This window comes from Xenopus laevis, chromosome 4L (genome assembly GCF_017654675.1).
Source record: "Xenopus laevis strain J_2021 chromosome 4L, Xenopus_laevis_v10.1, whole genome shotgun sequence".
Taxonomy (NCBI): Eukaryota; Metazoa; Chordata; class Amphibia; order Anura; family Pipidae; genus Xenopus; species Xenopus laevis.
The window spans coordinates 62960831-62981343 of record NC_054377.1 but is presented as its reverse complement, the minus strand read 5'-3'; the positions used below and the strand labels follow the sequence as shown (position 1 = coordinate 62981343).

Below are 20513 nucleotides of genomic sequence, written 5' to 3'. Positions count from 1 at the left end.
TGTCATTGCCAGCAAAGGGTTTTCAACAGAGTATTTGAAATTAATATTTTTTAATGTGTCCAATTACTTTTGAGCCCCTGAAATAAAGTGATTGTTTTAAAAAAAGGCTTTAGTTCCTCACATATTTTATGCAATTATTTTGTTCAACCTACTGAATTAAAGCTGGAAGTCTGCAGTTCAACTGCATCTGAGTTCTTTCATTTAAAATTCATTGTGGTAATGTACAGAACCAAAATTAGATAAAAGTTGTCTCTGTCCAAATATTTTGGACCTAACTGTAGCTGTGGAGCCATGGAACTATGTTATTGTGCAACATACTAAAACCTTGCTTGCTCCCTGCTTTCTTTGGGGACGTTTTCTGCACATTTTGTGTCAGCTTGCGCCCCCCTGGTTGCTATAATCCCAATTTAATATATGCATATACAATTTATGTTTTAATATACACTCCTTATTCCCCCCCACATTATGGGTTTATGGTAATAGGTGTGTAAGCTCACTGTGCACTGCAGCAAACAATTAATAACTATTTTTACCATTGTATATATTGTTTATGAAAATGCATGTTTTATATAATGTAATGAGGTTGGGCACTGAAGGTAATCAGGTCTAGCTCACAATCTGCATTCTAATGCATCTCATAGATATTCAGTTGGGTTGAGGTCAGGGCTCTCTGCAGGTTTCCACAAACCCCTGTAGAAACCTTGCTGTGACACCGCATTCTTGTCAAATTGGTCGACAAATATGAATTTCTTTTTAAATTTTCTTCACTTTTAGATCAAATTTGATAAACAGTATGATGAATTTTGTACCTGATTTCTGAATATTTGTTACATGAATTTCAATGTTGATCATATTTGTATGATTATATTTTTGTAATGTTTGTATATTTCATTTATTTTGTATTTATGGTGATAGTAATATTTCACCAGTTTGGGATAAGGCATAACATATTCCAAAAAAGACTTTTCAGTCAGACTGCTAGTTTGTGAAATGCCATTTATCACGCCAGAGTCCAAAAGCAGTGACCTTTACACCATTTCAAAAGTACATATGGTTACGTTAGGTTTGCTTGCCTTTGATCGACCACTAAAAACCCACACTCCTAACAAATATTGATTATACTGACCAGAGACAGTTTGGACCTTGGCAGCAAGTGTTCCATCTGAGGATATGGAATTTTAAAAAGTTAATCTCTGGATACTTTTGGCCATATTGTGTGTAACTAGTAATAGGAGATATTGTATATTCTTAAAGAATAATCCTTGGGGTATGTACGTGACACAATATAATTACAGAAACTTCTGCAGTCTTATTGAACTATAGTTTTTTTTTTTTTGTATATTTTCCTCCTAGAAAGCTGTGTTAGGATGTATGCCTGTGCATTACCCCCAATGGGCTCTGAAGGATCAGAAGTAAGTTCACATATTTAATAATATCTAAAGATATTTGTGGTATACACAGAAGCATGGGCAAAGCGTATCCATATCAACCAATTAACAGTTAGCTTTTATTGTGTTAGTGCTGTTAGAATAATACATAATTTTGACAGGTTTTTTTTCTGGGTTCATGAACTAGAGCAAATTTTGCCAGTGTTTTTACATTACCATGTTTAATTGGCTTCCTCAATCAAATACATTGCTTAATTTAAATACATTTTTTACAGGATGAAGAAGATGAATATGTGCCTGAAAATGTAACCTTTGCACCCAAAGATGTGATACCAATAGATTTCACAATAAAAGATAATGTACATGGCTTGGGCTATCGAGGCCTGGATCCGAGCCAAGCTTTGTTTGGTTCTCAGAACAAACATATTCATTTATTTGGTGATGGCAATGAAGAGACAAATAGTCTGCTTGGTGATTATAAACACAGCAGAGGGAGGAAGGTTGGAATGTCTGGACAGGTGAGCTTTGCAATTGTTAAGGTACAAAATAAAAATTAAATAAACTTTCACTCTTTGAAGTAAAAACCAGACTGCTGCCTGGGATGTGTGATGCTTTTGACAAACGGTATTAGGTAGGGATCATTTAGGAATGCTCACATTTGCATTCAAAGGCAATCCCTTCCAACAGCACCAGCACATCGACAAACGAGCTGATCTCTACGTGTATGGCCACCTTAAGAGGCTAAATCAGTAAAACAAAGCTATATATTGAACAGTACAGAAGCTCCCAAACTGTGGGACTGGCCTCCTAGTGGGAATTACTGCAGGCCGTTTGTCTGAAGGACCGTTTTGGTCGAGAATTTGGAAGACTAGCTCCTGACACCGAAATTTTCCAATATCTGTACTCTTTTCATGAGCTAAGATGGGCCCTGGCCAAAGGGTCTCAACTTAAGGTGGCCATACACTGAGAGATCCGCTCGTTTGACGATGTCGCCTTGAGGTGGGCAATATCGGGCTGATCCGATCGTGGGCCCTAGGGCCCAACAATCAGATCCTAACGCATGGGAAACGGGGATTTTTCGTGCCATCCGATCGAGATCTGGCCGACTTTCGGCCAGATCTCGATCGGTGAAGCCGTCGGGGGGGCCCCATACACGGGCCAATAAGCTGCCGACACTCTCTGTCGGCAGCTTTTATCGGCCCGTGTATGGCCACCTTTAAAAAGTTCCAATATAGCGCTTGCTATAAAAACACTGAATTTGTTTTTTTCTCTTCAATTAGGCATTTGGCGTTGGGGTTTTGGAGGAAGAAGATGATGACATCTATGGTAGGGAGTCTTTGTCAAAGTATGATACTGTACTCCGTGAGGAAGAAAGTGGAGATGGGCTTTTTGGGTGGACAGCACCAAAAGAGTACAGAAACAGTAAAGGTGAATTACTTATACAATTTGCATGCTAATATCATTGAGAGCAGTGCTTGCCTAAATTGTACTGTCCGTTCCAACACTAGTTTTCTTTATAGCCTGAAAACAGCACAGCTGTTCCTATAAACACTGACAGAGTTTTTATATACATACACATATAAATATATATTTTTTTGTACCATTATATGAAAATAATCAGCAATTATAGACACAATATGTTGTGTGCTCTGGCCTCAAAATGTGTGTGCGAGCACACAGCTTGATGAAACATCGGGTGCAGTTAAAAAAAAAAAAAAAATTACTGTAGGGGGCCATTCTACTGGAGAGGCCCAGTGATCATTTTTGGCAGAACAGGAATGGGTGTAAAATGGCATTTTAAATTTATGACGGTCATATAGGTTTGAAAACTCCATATCCCAAGTATGCTGGATAACAGGTCCCTACCCGTGTAATTAAAAATGGCAAGCTTTTTTTGTGATTCATATGGCACAGATCATCATCATTTATTTATATAGCTTTAGCAAGTTATACAGCACCATACATTAACTTATAACAAACAGGGGTCTTACAATAATTTAATAAATGAGGATCAGTGGGTCCTGCTTACAATCAAATAGTATAGCTGCTAGGCACTATTTATCACAGTATATATATTGGTTATTCATAGCTTTTGTGAATGATAATGTTTCAATATAATATCTTTATTTTTCTGCTCTTTGAAACTTAAGTGTGCTGAGGTGGCCTTTGCAGCACAAGTAGTTCTGTCAACAGAGGTGTGCCTCTTAGATTATTTGCAGAGTTATTGGCAGGAAAGAGCTGGATTGTCGTTGAGAATGTCTGCAATGTGTTCTTGTTTACAAAGTCATAATACCTCTTCAATGTTATAGATAAACCGCTTGAATCACATTAACTCTTTTCTGGTGCAAGAGGGCAGTGAAGTCTTGGGGGGAAAAGGTTCCAAAACTACAGATTATGAGAGCATGAACCTTAGCGTGAGAGAATGTGAGGATGAGCATGTTAGTGTTTGAGTGAGTGTGAACCTGTGTGGGTAAAAGTTGTGTAGAGGAGGTGTTAAATCTTCCAGCAATGATTTCTAGTAGCCTCCATGATGCTATCCATGTCCTCCAGTGGATAACAAGAATCAATGTTCCTTCTTATATATTTTCTTTTTTTTCAACCGTGCATGCAAAAGGTATCTCTTGTGCACACCTTTGAAAACAGTGTGCAGAGAAGTGTTTAATCTTCCAGCAAAGATTTCCAGTAGCCTCCATGATGCTAAAATGCAGCTTTTTCTTTTTAAGGTCTTCACAAGCAACTTATGTATGTTGGTAAAATATTGGATGGATACTGTGCAGCTATGAAGCCAACTGCATCAAAGAAGGTAGAGAAACGATCATTCTTCTAATTTGGAGATATGGACATATTTCTATCAATGACAGGATTTGTCACTGTATCATTCCAAGAGAAAATTTGGGGTGTTGCTTATTAAATATATACAATTCTCCAGTCTATAGTAGGATCGCACCTTGCCCAGCGTGAATGCAAGCACTCCTAAAAGCGTACTGTCGTGTGGCTTCGACTGCACATGTTCTCAAGTGTCATTTATAAATCGCATCTTGCATCTAACTAAAATGTATTGACTGGAATTATATCTAAAATGTGTTACTTTCTGGCAACAGAATAATCCTAAAATGTATCTAATTATGGAAGAAGCGATTACCACACAGTTTTGTCATTTTTGTGCTTCTGCAGACTGCATGATATTCTCACATCAACAATTTTTCTCCTGCTGTTAAATAACTGAAAATAGTGGAAAATGTGCCTCTTAGTCAAATCAAACAACTCATACTGAAACTCTTGCCAACCACATTCAAGTAATAATATTATAAGTTTGCAGCTTTTTGCTGCAGTGAGTTTGCTTTGAGCTTCCATAGACTCATGGTGGGTTTTTCTCCCAGAGTGCTTTGCTGTAAAATTCTCTCAAATGAATCCATTTTTCAGACATATTCAGCACTGTCTGAACCTAATCCGCTTCTATCCATGTCCTCAATGGATGTTCAGAAGTAATGTTCCTATGAATTCTTTTCCACCGTACATGCAAACGTTAAAAGTGTGCAGAGAAGTGGGACGGTCAGAGTACAAAAAGTATGTAATTTTACACAAAAATCCAGCTGACATCTATCTGACAGATGTCGGCCGAAAAATCGTAAGATGTACGATCATTCGAATCCCACTAACTGCACAATAATTTTGAAGGATCGGTCGCACTTCCCTAAAATCGGTCGTTCGGCAAGAATCGTCGCGTCTATGGGGAGCTTTACTGTTTTGAAATTCTGATATAGTTGACAGTTCATAGGCACTGTTATTTATGTAAACTACCCCTTTTTTTAGTACCTTTACAACATCAGTAACTTGTTTTTGTTGGAATTCAATGTTGTGTGCTATGCCATATTTTAATATAGCACTTAATTTCCATTCTGTAGGTATATGCACCCCCAGAGCTCCCTAAAGATTACCGACCAGTGCACTATTTCAGGCCTGTACTTGCAAGCAATCAAACCTCTCCAGCTCTCCAAGCACTGCTTGATGCTTCTCAGAAACCTCCTTCATTACTCCCGGATGCAACTGCCAAGCAAAGCAGGCACCATCTTAATTCTGATCAGAGAAGAGAAATGCTGGGCGAAACACCTCTGCAGGGTAGGTAATCTGCCTGCTAACTGTTCTGCTATGCTTGCAGCTACTGGCTACCTGTAACTTTGCACACAAACTGTCATTTAATATGTAATATCTTTATATTGTGTTTTGTTCACAACAGAAATATACTTAGATATTGTTAAACAAAATGTCCAAAGTTACATTCCTACCGGAATTAATAAAAATCGCTGTTTGAATAAAATATGTGGGCTACTAAACTAAGCATATTTTTACCACCTACATTATTATTAATCCTGTTTGGAATGTAACTTTGAATGTTCTGTTGCCCACACTGGAGGACATTAAGCATTGGCAATACAATTTTTCCTCTGTCATTGTCCTAATAGGCAGGGCTCTGAAGAATGTAGATGTTTTACAGGGATAGAGCAGGATGGAGTGTGCTTTAAGTTTTCCTTGGGATCTTGTACCTATAATCTTTTATTTATGCTTCTCACTGGGCAGGATACACTGGAGGTAACTGCATATTGCTTCAATGAGAGCTGTTTGTTTGTTTTCTTCTTCTAATGGGACAAAAAACTCAAAGTCCCTTGCTGAATTGCACTTAGTATTACATAGGAGTGCCTCTGGTAGCATTCTTTTGTAAGTTCTGAAAGAGCAAATATGCATTTTTGGGGCTTGTTCCTGTTTAATGCCTGGGGATTTCCAATTACTATCATTTTCGTTTCAATAAATTTTTATTATTTTTCCAAAAGAAAAAGTGTTGTCGTTTGTTACAGACAAGAAAGTATCGTAATGCATTAGTCATGTACATCTCAAAGCATATAGCATTACATAATAAACAAATCCTGTATCATATTAAAACATGTTGTATGTAACAACTGACCAGTATGCTCAACATAAATATCAAACTAAAATTATACATATTGAGTAATAATAAGAAAGAAAAAGGAAAATATTTATAAAGAAAAATAACTGAAGCAAGAAGGTGGTTTACTACGTCATCATATCGTTCCCATTGTTTTTGTAATAGAACAATTGTACGTTATATCTGGATGGTCAGAGTGTCAGCAAATGAGGAGGGAGGGTTCCTCCATATCTGCAGTCTATCCAGGGCTGCCATATTTTCAGAAACATGGGCCATTACTATCATTTTATGGCTATCCTCCATCCAGTAAATCATACCAGGTCTTTTGTCAAAAAGGGCCACAACACACATACTTACTTCCTGTAAGCAGTCAGAGGAGGGCTAGGGCAATATATGATTATGGCCACATTGCCTGGCAATACTGGAGGCTTATGCAAGCCTGAAACAACTGTATGAAAAGAAACAAAGCAAGAAAATAATCATATGGTTTGGTGTTTTTGTTAAAACAGTATATTTAGACGAAAATCACACCATAAGAAAACTATGGGGCAACTTTATTAATACAAAAAAGGGGGGTTGTGGGTGCACTCCTTGAAGGGTTAACATGCGCATGTTAACCCTTCACTCCTAAGGCTAAATTATAATATTTTTGAGTACAATGGAAGTGCTACTGACCTGGCCAATTAATCAATGCACATTCCCTGGTCCCCTGTCTAAGTAATTCAATAAATATGCAAGTGCTGCGTGTATTTTTTTTTTTTTTTTTTTTTTAAAAAACAGGGTATTTTTGTTACAAATTTATGATCATAAAATTGATAAGCCACCATACCACGTCATGGTAAACCCCACACGGTGGTCCCTAACTTGTTTACCGCTGGTCATAGAATAAAAGGTCTCTTATACTTCTCTGCTTAATAACATTACTATGTCTCCTGAACCTTGGTTTCAACCTGTGGGCGAGATCCTCCCCGCCACCTGCTTTTGTGGCTTTTAAGAGAAAGAGAGAGAGAGTGCGCCCACAAACCCCTTTTTTGTATTTGCAACTTTATTAATAACCGGGTCCATTTGCATCTTGGTATTAATCCATGGCAGCCAATAACATTTTTGCTTTCAACCAGGCCCAGACTACACCGGGACTCCTGATCGTACCCCTGTATTGATTATGCTTTTAATTTTTGGTAAATTTCATGTTAGGTCCTGCCTCTGTATTGGAGTTGCTTTCTGAAAAAGATCGGGAGAGAATCCAAGACATGAAACATGCCGTTGAACAGCAGAGAGTAAAAGCACAGAAGCTGGCGGACGAAGCCGTAAAAAGACGTTCAGCAGAAGAAAAACTCCAAGAGAGTCTTCAAACAAGAATGCTGGTTCCAACACATTCTGGAGACTTCCAACCATTTGAAAAAAATCCAGAGAAACAGAAGAGATATGAAACATATGTAAGAAACCTTCATAAAGACCAGAAAGGTACTAAGCTTAGCATTCTGATTCCTTGATAGTGTTTAGTAACTCTGTCATCAAAAAAATGTATCAGTTGGAAGCAGCCATAATACTTTCCAAATATTTGATTGATAAGAATGAAGTCATGAATTCTGCTAAGGTGCAATCTGCTGATAGGACATACATACCAAGATAGCTGTTAATACTATGCTGTCATTTATACAACATTTGGTTGGCATGCATTCTACTGCAGTTTTAATGATTACTAGGATCCTTGAGAGACAAAAATTGTTTTGACTGGGAGCTGTTTTTTTGTATAAGCAGATGCTTTAGAAAACTGTCTGGATGAAAATATGACAGAATGGGAACGTGAAAGGGAGCAGGAGGAGTTTATGAGATCAGCGATGCTCTACAAACCTTCAAGTTCAACACTGTCTTCACGATTCACTAGGGCTAAATATGATGATAATACTGATAAAGTTGAAGTTCCAAGAGATCAAGAGGTATGGCTTATTTTATTCTCTTTTTTGGTTAAAGGGGTGGTTCACCTTTAAGTTAACTTTTAGTATGTTATAGAATGGCTGGCTAATTCTTTTATTTTATTATTGATTTTTATAGTTTTTTTTTTGTTAATTTGCCCGTTTCTGTGGCTCTTTTTTAAGCTTTCAAATGGGGGTCACTGACCCTTATTTAAAAACACTGTGTAGGGCTACAAATTTACTGTTAAAGGAGAAGGAAAGCCTTAAAAATAAACCCCCTCTCAGATGTTCATCTTAACCCCTTCTCCTGAAACGCTGCCTTATTAACTTTCAAATCCTTACCATTCTCACACAGTATTAGTTGAAAAATCCCCACTATTTAAAAGTTTGCCGCCGCCATATTCCTCTGTGCACGTCACTTCCCTTCCTCCACTTTAATGCTACTGTGCTCTCGCCAGAATTTGATCCCACTACGTCAGTTTGTAAATTGAATGCTGTGTTCGTACAGACGACTGTCTGACAGACCTGAATGCAGCTGATATCTCTGTGTACTGCTCCTGAGGAGCGCAGTAGCTTCCAAACTTATCTTAACTTCGGGGCGTCTCCATGGCAACGGGACAGCAGTAATCCTACTGGCGCTTGAGCTAGAACAGGCAGGGGCAGCGAGGTCAGCAATTCCTTTCAGGTCACGTGACGTCTATATGCTGGGGAAAGCTTTCGACGTTGTGCGCATGTACAGGGCACCTCAGAAACTAACTGCGCCTGCGTGTGCCCTGAATAGAAGAATTTCTGGACTGCAGCAGAGGTATACTTTGCAGAACAGCTTAAAGCTTTTTTTAAAATTGATTCCACCTTCAGAATAACTGACTAATTGTAGGAAAAAAATACTGATGGTATGTATATGTACATTTTACGGCCAATGATTAGAGCTTTATTTATTTTTAGCCTTTCCTTCTCCTTTTTAATGCTAATTTTTATTACTCGTCTTTCTAATCAGGCCTCTCCTATTCATATTCCAGTCTCTCATTCAAATCAATGCATGGTTGCTAGGGTAATTTGGGCCCTAGCAACCAATTTGCTAATATTGTAAACCAGAGAGCTACTGAATAAACAGCTAAATATGTCAGAAATCAGAAAAATGAAAGCCATTAAATATTGAAATGTACTCAGATGTTGAGTATTCTTTTCAGTCTCTGGAATTTCCCACATGCTTTAGATCAGTAATACCATCTAGAGAGCGTGCTGGATGCATGGTTATAATTTCATGATATAAATTAATTTTATTAACACAAAGTAGCAGCAAACACAAACTTGAACCTCCAGTCTCTTTGGCCCATTTCTGGGAGCACTGCTCCCTATGGTTTTTTGGGTTTGTCCAAGATTACATTTACAGGGTCAGTCAGATTTCTTTCTGGTATAATTTACAAATTCACCCACAAGTGCAGTGCTTCTATACGCAATCTATGTACTTGCAGGGAGCCCCAATTTGTCCACCGTTGATACTTGGGAACTGTGGAATTACCACCAGCCTGGATGTGGCAGTAGTTGTAGGGTTCCACAAGCGGCTCTTGTCAGTAGCCAAAGCTGTCAACCAAATAACACGCTTAACGCTGCATCTGAATGACAGAAGTGACACCATCCCCAACTCTGAAAATATTTCAACCCCTTGCACTTTCCATAAGAGATCTGTGGTTGGTAGCAAATTTTGGTGTCCGGTACAAATAGTAAAATTAAGTTTCCTGTGGGGGAACCTTTGTATTTACTGCTCTGTCGTCTGCAATGCACATAATGAAATTAGAAACGTAATTAATTTTTCCTGCAATTCTGCTTGGTTTTGCACCAGAGCGATGTTGGGGACAAAGCAGCAGCTGTGAAAATGAAAATGTTTGGAAAACTTACAAGAGATACATTTGAGTGGCACCCTGACAAACTGCTGTGCAAGAGATTTAACATCCCAGATCCTTATTCTGGGTAAGCTCTTTACTAATACTAATCTGTTTGCTCATATGATGCATGCCTGGACATGTTGAAATATATGAATGGTGTGTACAGTGAAACCACTTCTTTTAATCTATCTCTTGAGCTAGAAATACAAAATCCGAATGAATGATTCCTGTATATGGTATCAAAAACATCTGCGTTCTTCCCCTCTGTTTCAGATTTGTCATTGATGTTGGGCGTCAGGTTGCATAAATTGTCATCCACTTTCTGTAGCTGAGAACAGGTGATAATACCTGCATGATACAAAGAATGTCCTTCCAGTTATGACGTTAAACGCTGCCCAAACAGGAACCAGCATCTGAAATACTAATTATCACTGTCTGGCCAGTAATGAGTGTTGTCAAGAATACATCAACGTTTCAAATATCTGTACAGGAAATTATGCCTATTATGCTAGTTGTTTTTCAAATATAGCATTCTTTAAATTGCTAAAACTAAAGTAAATTGGCCCTTCCCTCCATCCCTCCCCCCTTTTTATAAAGGCACATCAGACTTGACTATGTAAACTACATTTGTGTTCTACAGGTCAATGCCTTTGCTATACATTCAACAGTAAATTATCTTTCTGTATACTCAAGGGCCATGAATATCCTGTAAATTGTATCCTTCTAAATGTTGCTTAGTGATGTCATTGGTTATAGTTACTGCTCAGTTATTTAATTGGTATCACGTGACTCACTGAAACTTGTTCTGAAAAACAAATGTTATGTCCCAAGTACTCACCTAAAGGAGGCCCAGGTGCTCTCATGATCTTTTAGCTTAAAGGAGAACCAAACCCTTAATTATAAAAACCCCTACCCTACATAGACCCCCCCTCCCTGCTTCCCGCCCCCCAGCCTAGGTTTTACCCCCAGTAAATGCCCCTCTTACCTCTTTACTTACCCCTTGTGCAGATTCTGTGCAGTGGAGTTCATGGGCGCCATCTTCTTTTCGGTAATCTTTGGGTCCCTGTGCTTCGACAATTTCCGTCACTTTCGGCGCATGCGAAGGTGTGGCGAACCGGAAGATTGCTCCAACTGCGAATGCGTCGATCCCGAAGATTACCGAACAGAAGAAGATGGCGCCTGTGAACTCCACCACACAGAATCTGCACCGAGGGGTAAGTAAAGAGGTAGGCGCATTTACCGGGGGGAGCAGGGAAGGCGGTCTATGGGGGTAGGGGTTTTTATAATTAAGGTTTTGGTTCTCCTTTAAGGGAGCGGAAACCACAGTATAGGTGGTAAAGCAGGCACTCAAAAGAGCAGTCCTCCAAAATTCAAAGGTGTTTATGGAAGTACAAGAAGCCGTAACAGCCTTAAATGTATTTTGTTTTCTAGGTCAACCTTAGTTGGACTACCAAAAGTGAAAAGGGATAAGTTTTCTGTATTTAATTTCCTGACGATTCCTGAAAACCCAAAACCACATGAGAGTTCGATGAAAAAGGAATTGTTAAAGCCAAGTGCAACTGAAAATAGTAAGAAACCAACTTATTTGTTCTTAAAGTGCAAATATAATACAATAATGTAAGGATCATAGAAATTTTAAGGGCGACAGGAGCAGCTGACAAATAGGATGAAGCTTTGTAACCTTAATCGAAGTACTAGGAAGTGTTGCTGTGTAGTAGTAATAATCAGGGGTGCTGAGCCAATGAGGTGAGTTGAAAAACTTGCCTCAGGCAACAGCGCTGAGCAGTTTACCAGAGGCAGCAAAAAGCCACTCCAGACACCTTTTTAAGAGCAGAATTTCCATTTTTTAAACCAGAAATCTAGTTTAAGTGTCAGAGAGTGCAGTAATATATAACAGGATGTTTGATCTGTGCAGTAGATACAATGTGGCCATACACCATGTCAGATTTGCTTGGAGTGTTTGTGTCTATGTGATAACTGTCCCCTTTTATTTTAGAACCAAAGAAATTATCTAGGTGGGATGTGTCCGGCAGAGCCCAAGAGGAAACAGTCAGTGATGTTAACAAGCAAATTCCAGACCCGACAACAAAAGAAATGAACAAAGCAACAGCAACACTTCCTTCCAAGGTGCAAAATTTGGACATAGAAATTCTGTTTCTCCTTTTTTACCCAGTTACAAGGTTTATCCCTCCTTTCCCTCCACTACTGACCTTTCTTCTCACACAGCAGAGTCTTACCTTTAGGCTAGAAACTCCCATAAACTGCCAGGGGATTCGGCCAGGATTCAGCTTTTTTCAGCAGGATTCGGCCTAGCAAATTAGGGGCAAGGAGGGAAATTGTGTGACTTTTTGTCACAAAACAAGGAAGTAAAAAGATGTTTTCGCCTTCCCACCCCTTATTTGCATATGCAAATTAGGATTTGGTTCGGTAGTCGCCCGAGAGACAGACATAGCGAATCTTAGCCTGTGGAGAATCTGCTCCTCCGCTGTTCCATGTGCCTGCTCCCAGATGCATTGCCTCCACTCAGGTGCAGGCAAACATGGCAGATTTTGGTGCGAAATGCAAAATCTTGAGTTAACTCCCATAAATTCGAAATTCGACCAATCGAATTTGTCAAAATCAAATATTTTCAACTCGGACAAAATTGAACGACCCGAAAACTCGAATCGAATTCGATTTAGAAAAACTAATCAAATTTAAAAAATTCAATTGTCATGAAGGCTGCAAACCTCACCAAATTGATCCTGAACCTCTTCCATTGACTTATTCAGTAATTCGGCAGGTTTTAGGTGGCGAATAGTCGAATTCTAGTTCTTAAAGGGCAAGAGTTAAATCTCGAAATTCAAATTAAAACTCAAATCGAATTTGGATAATTCACAATTCGAATTTGAGGGTTTTGACCGAAAATTCTAATTTTCACTTCAACCCTTAATAAATCTGCTCCTTAGTTTTAGGCTAGGGACAGACAAAACGGATATCATCCTAAGGAAAAACATCAGGCCAAATCAACAGAATAGAAATGAGATGGCCAGTCGTGCAGTATCCATTTGTTCTATCCACAGACCACTGTGGATACTGTAGAGGATCAGCCAATGATAAAAAAAAACACTCTGTTGTTTTTTTTTACCCTTTAGTTCTACTTTTGACAAGAGTTTGTTTTGTTTTTTTATCATTGGCGGATCCTCTACAGTATCCACAGTGGTCTGTGGGTAGAACAAATGGATACTGCACGACTGGCCATCTCATTTCTATTCTGTTGATTTGGCCTGACAGCCAGAATTATTGGAACTGCAGGAAGTGAAGAGGAGCAGCAGCTTTCTTCACTTTATTCATCTGCTGATGCACCGTGCAATGACTGGCATGGGGCAACAACAGATTGTTTTCAAACCTGCTCGTCTGATATCCTTGGTACATAGATATTGTCCAGGATCATCATATGTATGGAAAGTCTAACCGAACAATTTAATCGGTATGTGTATGGCCTACATTTGATGCTGATGTTTACCTCACTATTGGTCAGTAACCCCAGATCCTGGTTGGCGCTAAACTCGGAGAAAGTGTACATGTTTTTTATTTAGTTGGGTTATGCTTTTAAGGAATATGGAATAAAAGTAACGTTTTTTTGTCACTTCCTCTGGGGAGATTATCTTAAAGTAGCTCAGGTGTGCCCTGTCTAAAAGAGTCTCTTTCCTTGCTTCCATATATTTGATTTAATGTTTACCCCATTAGCAATGGATTAGGGACAGAACTCAATCCTGTGGGAATTAAGGAATAATAGAGTTTTAATCCTGCACTAAATGAGAATTTTTCTGGTATGTGAATTGTGCTGTTTACATTAGATACCGCTCAATAGAATCTCAGTAACTGTTTCTAAGAACCTTTATTTTCCAACTTCTATGAAAACAGTAAAGTATGGTATTAAATAAACTATTATTTCAGCATCATTTTTAAATTACCAAACTCTTACAGTGCTTTTCGATAAAGTGGCAATAACTTGAATTCAATCTTTTTTTGCAAATACATTTTTGTTGTGTCTTTGCGTCACCTCCAAGAAGGTAAAATAAAATAATGATGTTTTTAAGATTACAATTGAAGGAACAGACAAGATATCGGAGGATGAAGAGAAGAGACCGCCAATAGATTTATTCAAAGCAATATTTGAAGATTCATCTGATGAGAAATCCTCTTCTTCAGAAGAGGAGAGCGGGGAGGAAGAGGAGGAGACTTTACCTATCACAAACTCTCAGAGAGCTGAACCAATGACCTCCAGAGCACCAGGTGAGCTCAGTCAGGCCTAAAAGTAGGGATGCACCGAATCCAGGATTCGGTTCGGGATTCGGCCTGGATTTGGCTTTTTTCAGCATGATTCGGCCTAATCCATGACCGAACCAAATACTAATTTGCGTATGCAAAATCTTTGTATATATGCAAATTAGGGGCAGGGGGGAAATTGAGTGACCTGACAAAACAAGGAAGTAAAACATTTTCCCTTTCCAACCCTAATTTGCATACACAAATTAGGATCCGGTTAGGTATTCAGCGGAATATTTCGCAATGGCTTCAGCGGTTCGGCCGAATCCAAATTGTGGATTTGGTGCATCCCTACCTAAAAGCAAATACTCCTTTTGGGTTCGCATAACCACCTCTTTAATCACAGAAGTGCTATCAGTCATTATACCAAAATTTCACTACTTTCAGATTACTAATTATGGGTTTTTAAACCAATATTTTTGATAGGGCATTCCTATTCTTCTTCCTCTTGTAGCAGACTTTGTGGCATCGCTAAACCTGCTCTCTTGCAAAGATTTTGAGCAATTGAATTTTCACTTTGTGGGGTTTTCACTTGTCTGGGGGGCTCTAATTAAAAGTCGCATTTCCCACTGCCGACTGGGAAAGAATCAGACGTTCCCCATATGAGGGGGTATGGTGAAGCCTCAATAAATGTTATATGGTGAAGCTATATTTAATAAGCAGTACAACTACCTAACCAAGACACTTCTGGTCTTCAAAATGCTTTGTGTTGATCCCGGGTTTCCTCGAATATGATGGACTGGAAATTCTTTTCTTTTCCAGAGCCTGAAATACAGGAGCCCGTGCTGTCAGTAGCACCAAAAGTAAAGGTGGTTCCTGAAAAGATTCTTCCGGAAGAAGAATTTGGTCCCAAACTGCCTCCTACATTGCCTTCTAGTAAGTTTGAAATTTCCTTTGGTACAATCAGATTACAAAAATTTCATATTTCTCTTTAAGTAAGCAAAGGCAGTATTACATTTGCAAATGTTGTAATATTAATCGTTAAAGGGATTTTGTCATGGAAATACAGCAGAATCCTGCATTGAAATATATGTTTTGTAATTTTGAAATCTGACTTGGGGCTAGATATGTTGTCAGTTTCCCAGGTGCCCCCAGTCATGTGACTTGTAAAACTTCCATCACTCTTTACTGCTGTGCTGCAAGATGGAGTGATATCACCCCCACACTTCCCCCTCAGCAGAACAATGGGAAGGTAACCAGATAACAGCTTCCTGACACCTGCATTGCTAAAAATGCTCCCATGCATCTAGTGGTAGATATGAGAACAGCACTCAATAATATAAATCCAAGTCTGGCTAACCCAAGTTGCAACTGAAAGTAGTTACATTGTGAAGTGCTGTCTCTTTCTGAAAGCACATGACCAGGCACAATGACCTGAGATGGCTGCCTACACATGTTACAACTAAAAAAAATACATTTATTGGTTCAGGAATAACATTTTGAATGGTAGATTAAATTACGTGCAATGTACACCATCTGATTAACTAATACAACTATACCATAAACATCATGACAGAACATCAAAGAAACTGCTGCTGGTCTGACTTTGTGCATTGGCTGTAAATGATGAAACACTTTAGCTTGTGTACTAATGGTGGCAAATTTGTCCAAAAAACTTTTACCTATACAAATCATATTACATCATCAGGGATCCTTACCATTTGCCATCTCTCAAGAATAATCACTGTTCTGTTTTACTACCCATCCCAGAAGTCAGTCAGTCATGAATAAAAATTCACCTCAAAGAGCTGCAAAATAATTTTCAGCCAGCAGACTGTAGGAGAAGAATCATTTATAATGTGAACAGTACATCAAATGAAACCCCAAAATCCTAGCTAGTGATCTCCCCCCCCCCACTTTTGATTGGTTGATGCTTTGTAAAACCAAGGGTTAAGGCATGGGGGCAAATTTAAGTGTTTTGTCTCCTGTGCTTACAACAAAACACTCATCGCCTCAATTCATCCCTCTGGGAATTCAGGAGATCATTGCTAGAAAATGCATTAGCCAGCTTTTTGGAACAATAATTGCCTGATCCGCAAGTAGCCATGGGTGCAAGTGATTCCCATAGGGATGAATGGGAATCAATTCCAAGTGTTTAATCGCCTGCCTGCGAAAGCTGGAAAACTCTGGAAGGAAAAACACTTCACTTGTGCAGTTACCCCAATTCATAATTGTTATCCTACATAATCTTTTTACATCATTAGCTACTATTTTAATGAAATTGTTATGAATAATGTGAAAATGTGTGGCTGATAAAAACTTTCCTAAAGAGAGCCATTATTTTGCAGTGGTATGTAAGATTGTATTCTCTAATGCAGGCTTAACACTACTCCAAACGTTTTTAGGTGCTTCAGGGGGAAACACGTTTACTCCATTCACAGTGTCAGATGAATCTGTTAAAAAACAGAAGCATAATAAGAAAGATAAGGAGAAACACAAACTGAAAAAAGGACACAAGCATAAGAAAGAAAAGGTGATTTTTTTTTCTCTAATAAAATTCATGCTTTAGTTTGAATTTAGCTTTAAATGTTTGTTGCAGACAGTACATTACATTTTTCTGTCAAGCACATCATTCAGTTATAAATACTGTGTTAGTTCTGTCTTTATCAGCATCTTCTGGAACGAATGACATGTAAACCTTATGGGTCACTTATTTACTAACCATGGGCATAGAATCACTTGGGCAATAGTTTATGGCAACCAGTCAGATTAGCTTTGTTTAGCCATTTGTAAATGAAACACTGAAAGTAAAAATGTAATAGGTTGCCATGATTTTACTGTCCAGGAGTTACAACTACCTGCAGTTAAGTTTACCCTTAAAATGCACCACTAAGTATCCATTTAGCTCTGATCTGCCAAGTTATCAAACCAAAATGCTATTTTGGGTGCTGTGGTCGAGTTCTCTGGAGCAAAAGCAAACTTGTTCCTTTTGGGTAGGACTACATGGACGTTTTCAGCGTGATCCGACGCGCTGCATCAGATCAACGATGCGACTTCATTCGACATTTCTATCTCTTACCTTATTTCTGTCGCATGTGACTTGTCGCAGGCGTTTTGTCACAGCGCGTCAGATCGCGCCAAAAACGTCTGTAGTCCTACCCTTTTTAAGAATGGCCCCCATATCTGTATTCTCTATGTCTATAACATATACTGTCTATTATAGCATGGATTTATTTGCAGTAGGCTATCCTACTCTGGGGAAAAAAGTGACGTGACTTTTTTTTATGTTATTTATATTGAATTACAGAAAAAGAAGCATAAAAAGCAAAAACATAAAAATAAACATAGGAGTAAAAAAGCAGAGGATAAGAACTCTGATTCAGAAGACAGCAACACAAGCCTTAGTGATATGGAGCATACTACAGATCTGACACCAAAGGAACTTTTGAAAAGGTCAGTAGAGAAGGTTGTTCCTGTCATTATACAATATGTGAAATGTATTGATTTTTTTCTGTTCTTGAATGTTATGAATAGAGATAATGGAGTTTTCACGGGGAATGCTCCTCATTTTTTCCATGGTATTAAGCATTATATTAATGCCAAGTAGCTTTCATGGCACCCCATACATTATCTGATCTTCTTAAGAAGTTTTAAGTTAAGAAGAGAAAGTACTGATAAATACAACTGTGAAATGTTAGGATTTAAGCCTGATGAAGGCAGCTAAGGTTAATGGCAGACCCCCCCAATAATTTAGAACACCAAAAGGATGGGGGCAAAACAACTACAATTTACCCAGTACTCTTCCATTTAACGTGAATTGGAAACACTGTCACCACACCTTGTCCTGTCCAGTGACCAATATGTGTTGCCTGTATATGTAGGGCCACATGCTTTTAAACACTAAGCACCTGTCAATAGGCAGGAGAAGGCACAATCAAAGTGCGTGGAGGGGTAGCTTTACAGCATTTCGTCTTCCCCCTCCGTTGGAGCAACTAAATTTCTTGGGTGAAATAGTACTACAAAATCTACTTTGTGCCATTAACCTAAGGCTGTAGAAATAAGTGGTTAAACCGCCTACATGGGATAAAAAGACGGAGTTAAGACTGATGGGTAATATTGTTGTGGTTAAAGGGGCAGTATATACCCTCTTGTTTAACATGAGTTCAATGAATGGGGTTTATCCTGACCATACTATTAGCCTATTGTTTTAATCACTAAAAATCTTTGGGCTTTGTCAGTTCTTGCACTAAACAGGGAAATTGAAGCTACTCGTTGAGTGGGCCTTGCGAGGTAGAAAGATTATCGGAGTTTAGATAATCCCCCCCCCACATAGTGGACCCTTGCTAATCACAACAAAGTGTTTGGGGTGGGTGGGAGTACTGGTAATAGAAGTATCTACCTTGCAAGGACCAAACATGGAGTAGCTTCAATCCCCCTGTTTGTACCAACACATGTAGAGTAGGCACTTAAAGAACAGTGTTAGTGTTCTATTTTACAATCATAAGTGAAGACACAAATACCTCAAATTCAGTGGTGGGGTGCTCCCAGTTTTATTGCGGTGCTCTGGACACATAGGGTAGAATCAAACATTTCAGGACAATAGTACCACTGAATTTCCGGTAGAGGTATTTGTGTCTTCACTTATGATTGCTATACCTACTGGCGAAGGCAGTAAAAGCAAGGAGCTAGCAAGAATATCTCTATCCCCTAACGGATATTTATCGAATGTCATAGTTTCACCTTGCTGTATGCAAAGACTGTTTATGGGCTTTCTGTGATCAGTGATTGACAGTATACAAACTGCCCAGTAATTACATATCCGTGATAAATGATTTGTAGCCGCCAACACTTTCCTGGGAGACCATACTGTGTATACGGTCACTGAAACAACCAATGGCAATAGTAGTACATCTTGCTATGTGGCACTATATATGTGTCTGAATTATCTGTTCACATAAGGCTGTAATTGCAAAGTATGGATCTTTTATTCATTTCAGTTTGTACAATTTTGTTACATATTTTGTGGCACTAGTAACCATACTAGCATATTCTAATGCTGATAAAACATGTAACAAATACGTGACATATTTTTTTCTCTTATTCTTTACAGGCTAAAAAATCTTCCAATTCCACGATAGCTGCCAGATGTGCCTTAATGCTGCTTTTGTAGTGAATGTTTCCAGTTTGAAGTCCTAGATCTTCCCCTGGAGGCAAAGATGTAACCTGTGACTGGCGACACTAGTCTGCTAATGACAGCTGCATATACAGGCTGTGCTGTAGGGCAAAACTGCTCACATGCAACACTCTCTGCTGCTGCTTTGAATTTATTAATTCAGCCTGTTTCTTTGTAAACGATACTTACATTTTGTAATGTATTCTGTTAATATACTTGTGATGAACCTTTCTTAATAGATTGTAAATATTACTTGTGTTCTAATTGACTTTCTGAATGAAGAAACAATAAGTCTCAGGCTCCTTGAGTACCTTGTTTTAAATGTGGCACTAAATCAACTGAAACCATCCTCAATGACTTGCATGTTAATTGCCTGCAAACATTTGTGCTTGTTTTTACGGGCAAAAGTTGGTTAGAATCGCAGACGACTAATGTGTTTTGGGGCTAATTAAAAAATAGCTCTCAAAGAGCCAGAAATCAGGTTGTGTGCCATTGCCCTAAGTATGAGTAGACGCAACAGAAAACAGAATTTTAAAGTGAGAGTCAGTCTTCTTATTATGGTGCTGCTGTAAATCTGAAGAGGAATATGCTGCCACATGTAAATGTAAATTGACACATTTCTCTACACAGTGAGAAAATTTACAATATACACAATATTCAGATTTTATGGGCAAAACAGAATCACAGCCAGGGCCACAATGAGAGGGGGATGGGGCAGGCAGGAGTCTTTTAAGGGTCCATTCCAAATAGAGTGCCAGGAATAAAAGGGACATAGTCAGTGCGTAAGGGCCCCATGATTCCAGCTACATACCACAAAGTACAGGTATGGGGAAAATGCTCAGAACCAAGGGCTCTTTCCATAATTTGGATCATTATACTTTAAGGGGCTGATATATCAAAATGTGAGATTAGAGTTTACCACAGAAAAATTTACCCGATTTCTATTCATTCCTATGG

The 20513-nt window shown here is 38.7% G+C and overlaps 1 protein-coding gene across 1 annotated transcript in view; it reads left to right on the top strand.

Moving 5' to 3' along the window:
• The window catches only part of gpatch1.L (G-patch domain containing 1 L homeolog), a 30775-nt gene extending 10872 nt beyond the window's left edge, over positions 1-19903 (top strand). The window contains exons 6-20 of the mRNA XM_018258025.2: positions 1354-1412; positions 1664-1906; positions 2669-2816; positions 4112-4191; positions 5294-5507; positions 7525-7794; positions 8092-8270; positions 10090-10217; positions 11564-11700; positions 12129-12259; positions 14215-14410; positions 15206-15319; positions 16789-16916; positions 17691-17836; positions 19494-19903. Of these exons, the coding sequence (XP_018113514.1) occupies positions 1354-1412; positions 1664-1906; positions 2669-2816; positions 4112-4191; positions 5294-5507; positions 7525-7794; positions 8092-8270; positions 10090-10217; positions 11564-11700; positions 12129-12259; positions 14215-14410; positions 15206-15319; positions 16789-16916; positions 17691-17836; positions 19494-19521 (2201 nt within the window). The 3' untranslated portion in view covers positions 19522-19903. The remainder of the gene's footprint in view (positions 1-1353; positions 1413-1663; positions 1907-2668; positions 2817-4111; positions 4192-5293; positions 5508-7524; positions 7795-8091; positions 8271-10089; positions 10218-11563; positions 11701-12128; positions 12260-14214; positions 14411-15205; positions 15320-16788; positions 16917-17690; positions 17837-19493) is intronic.
• Positions 19904-20513: the final 610 nt, after the last annotated feature.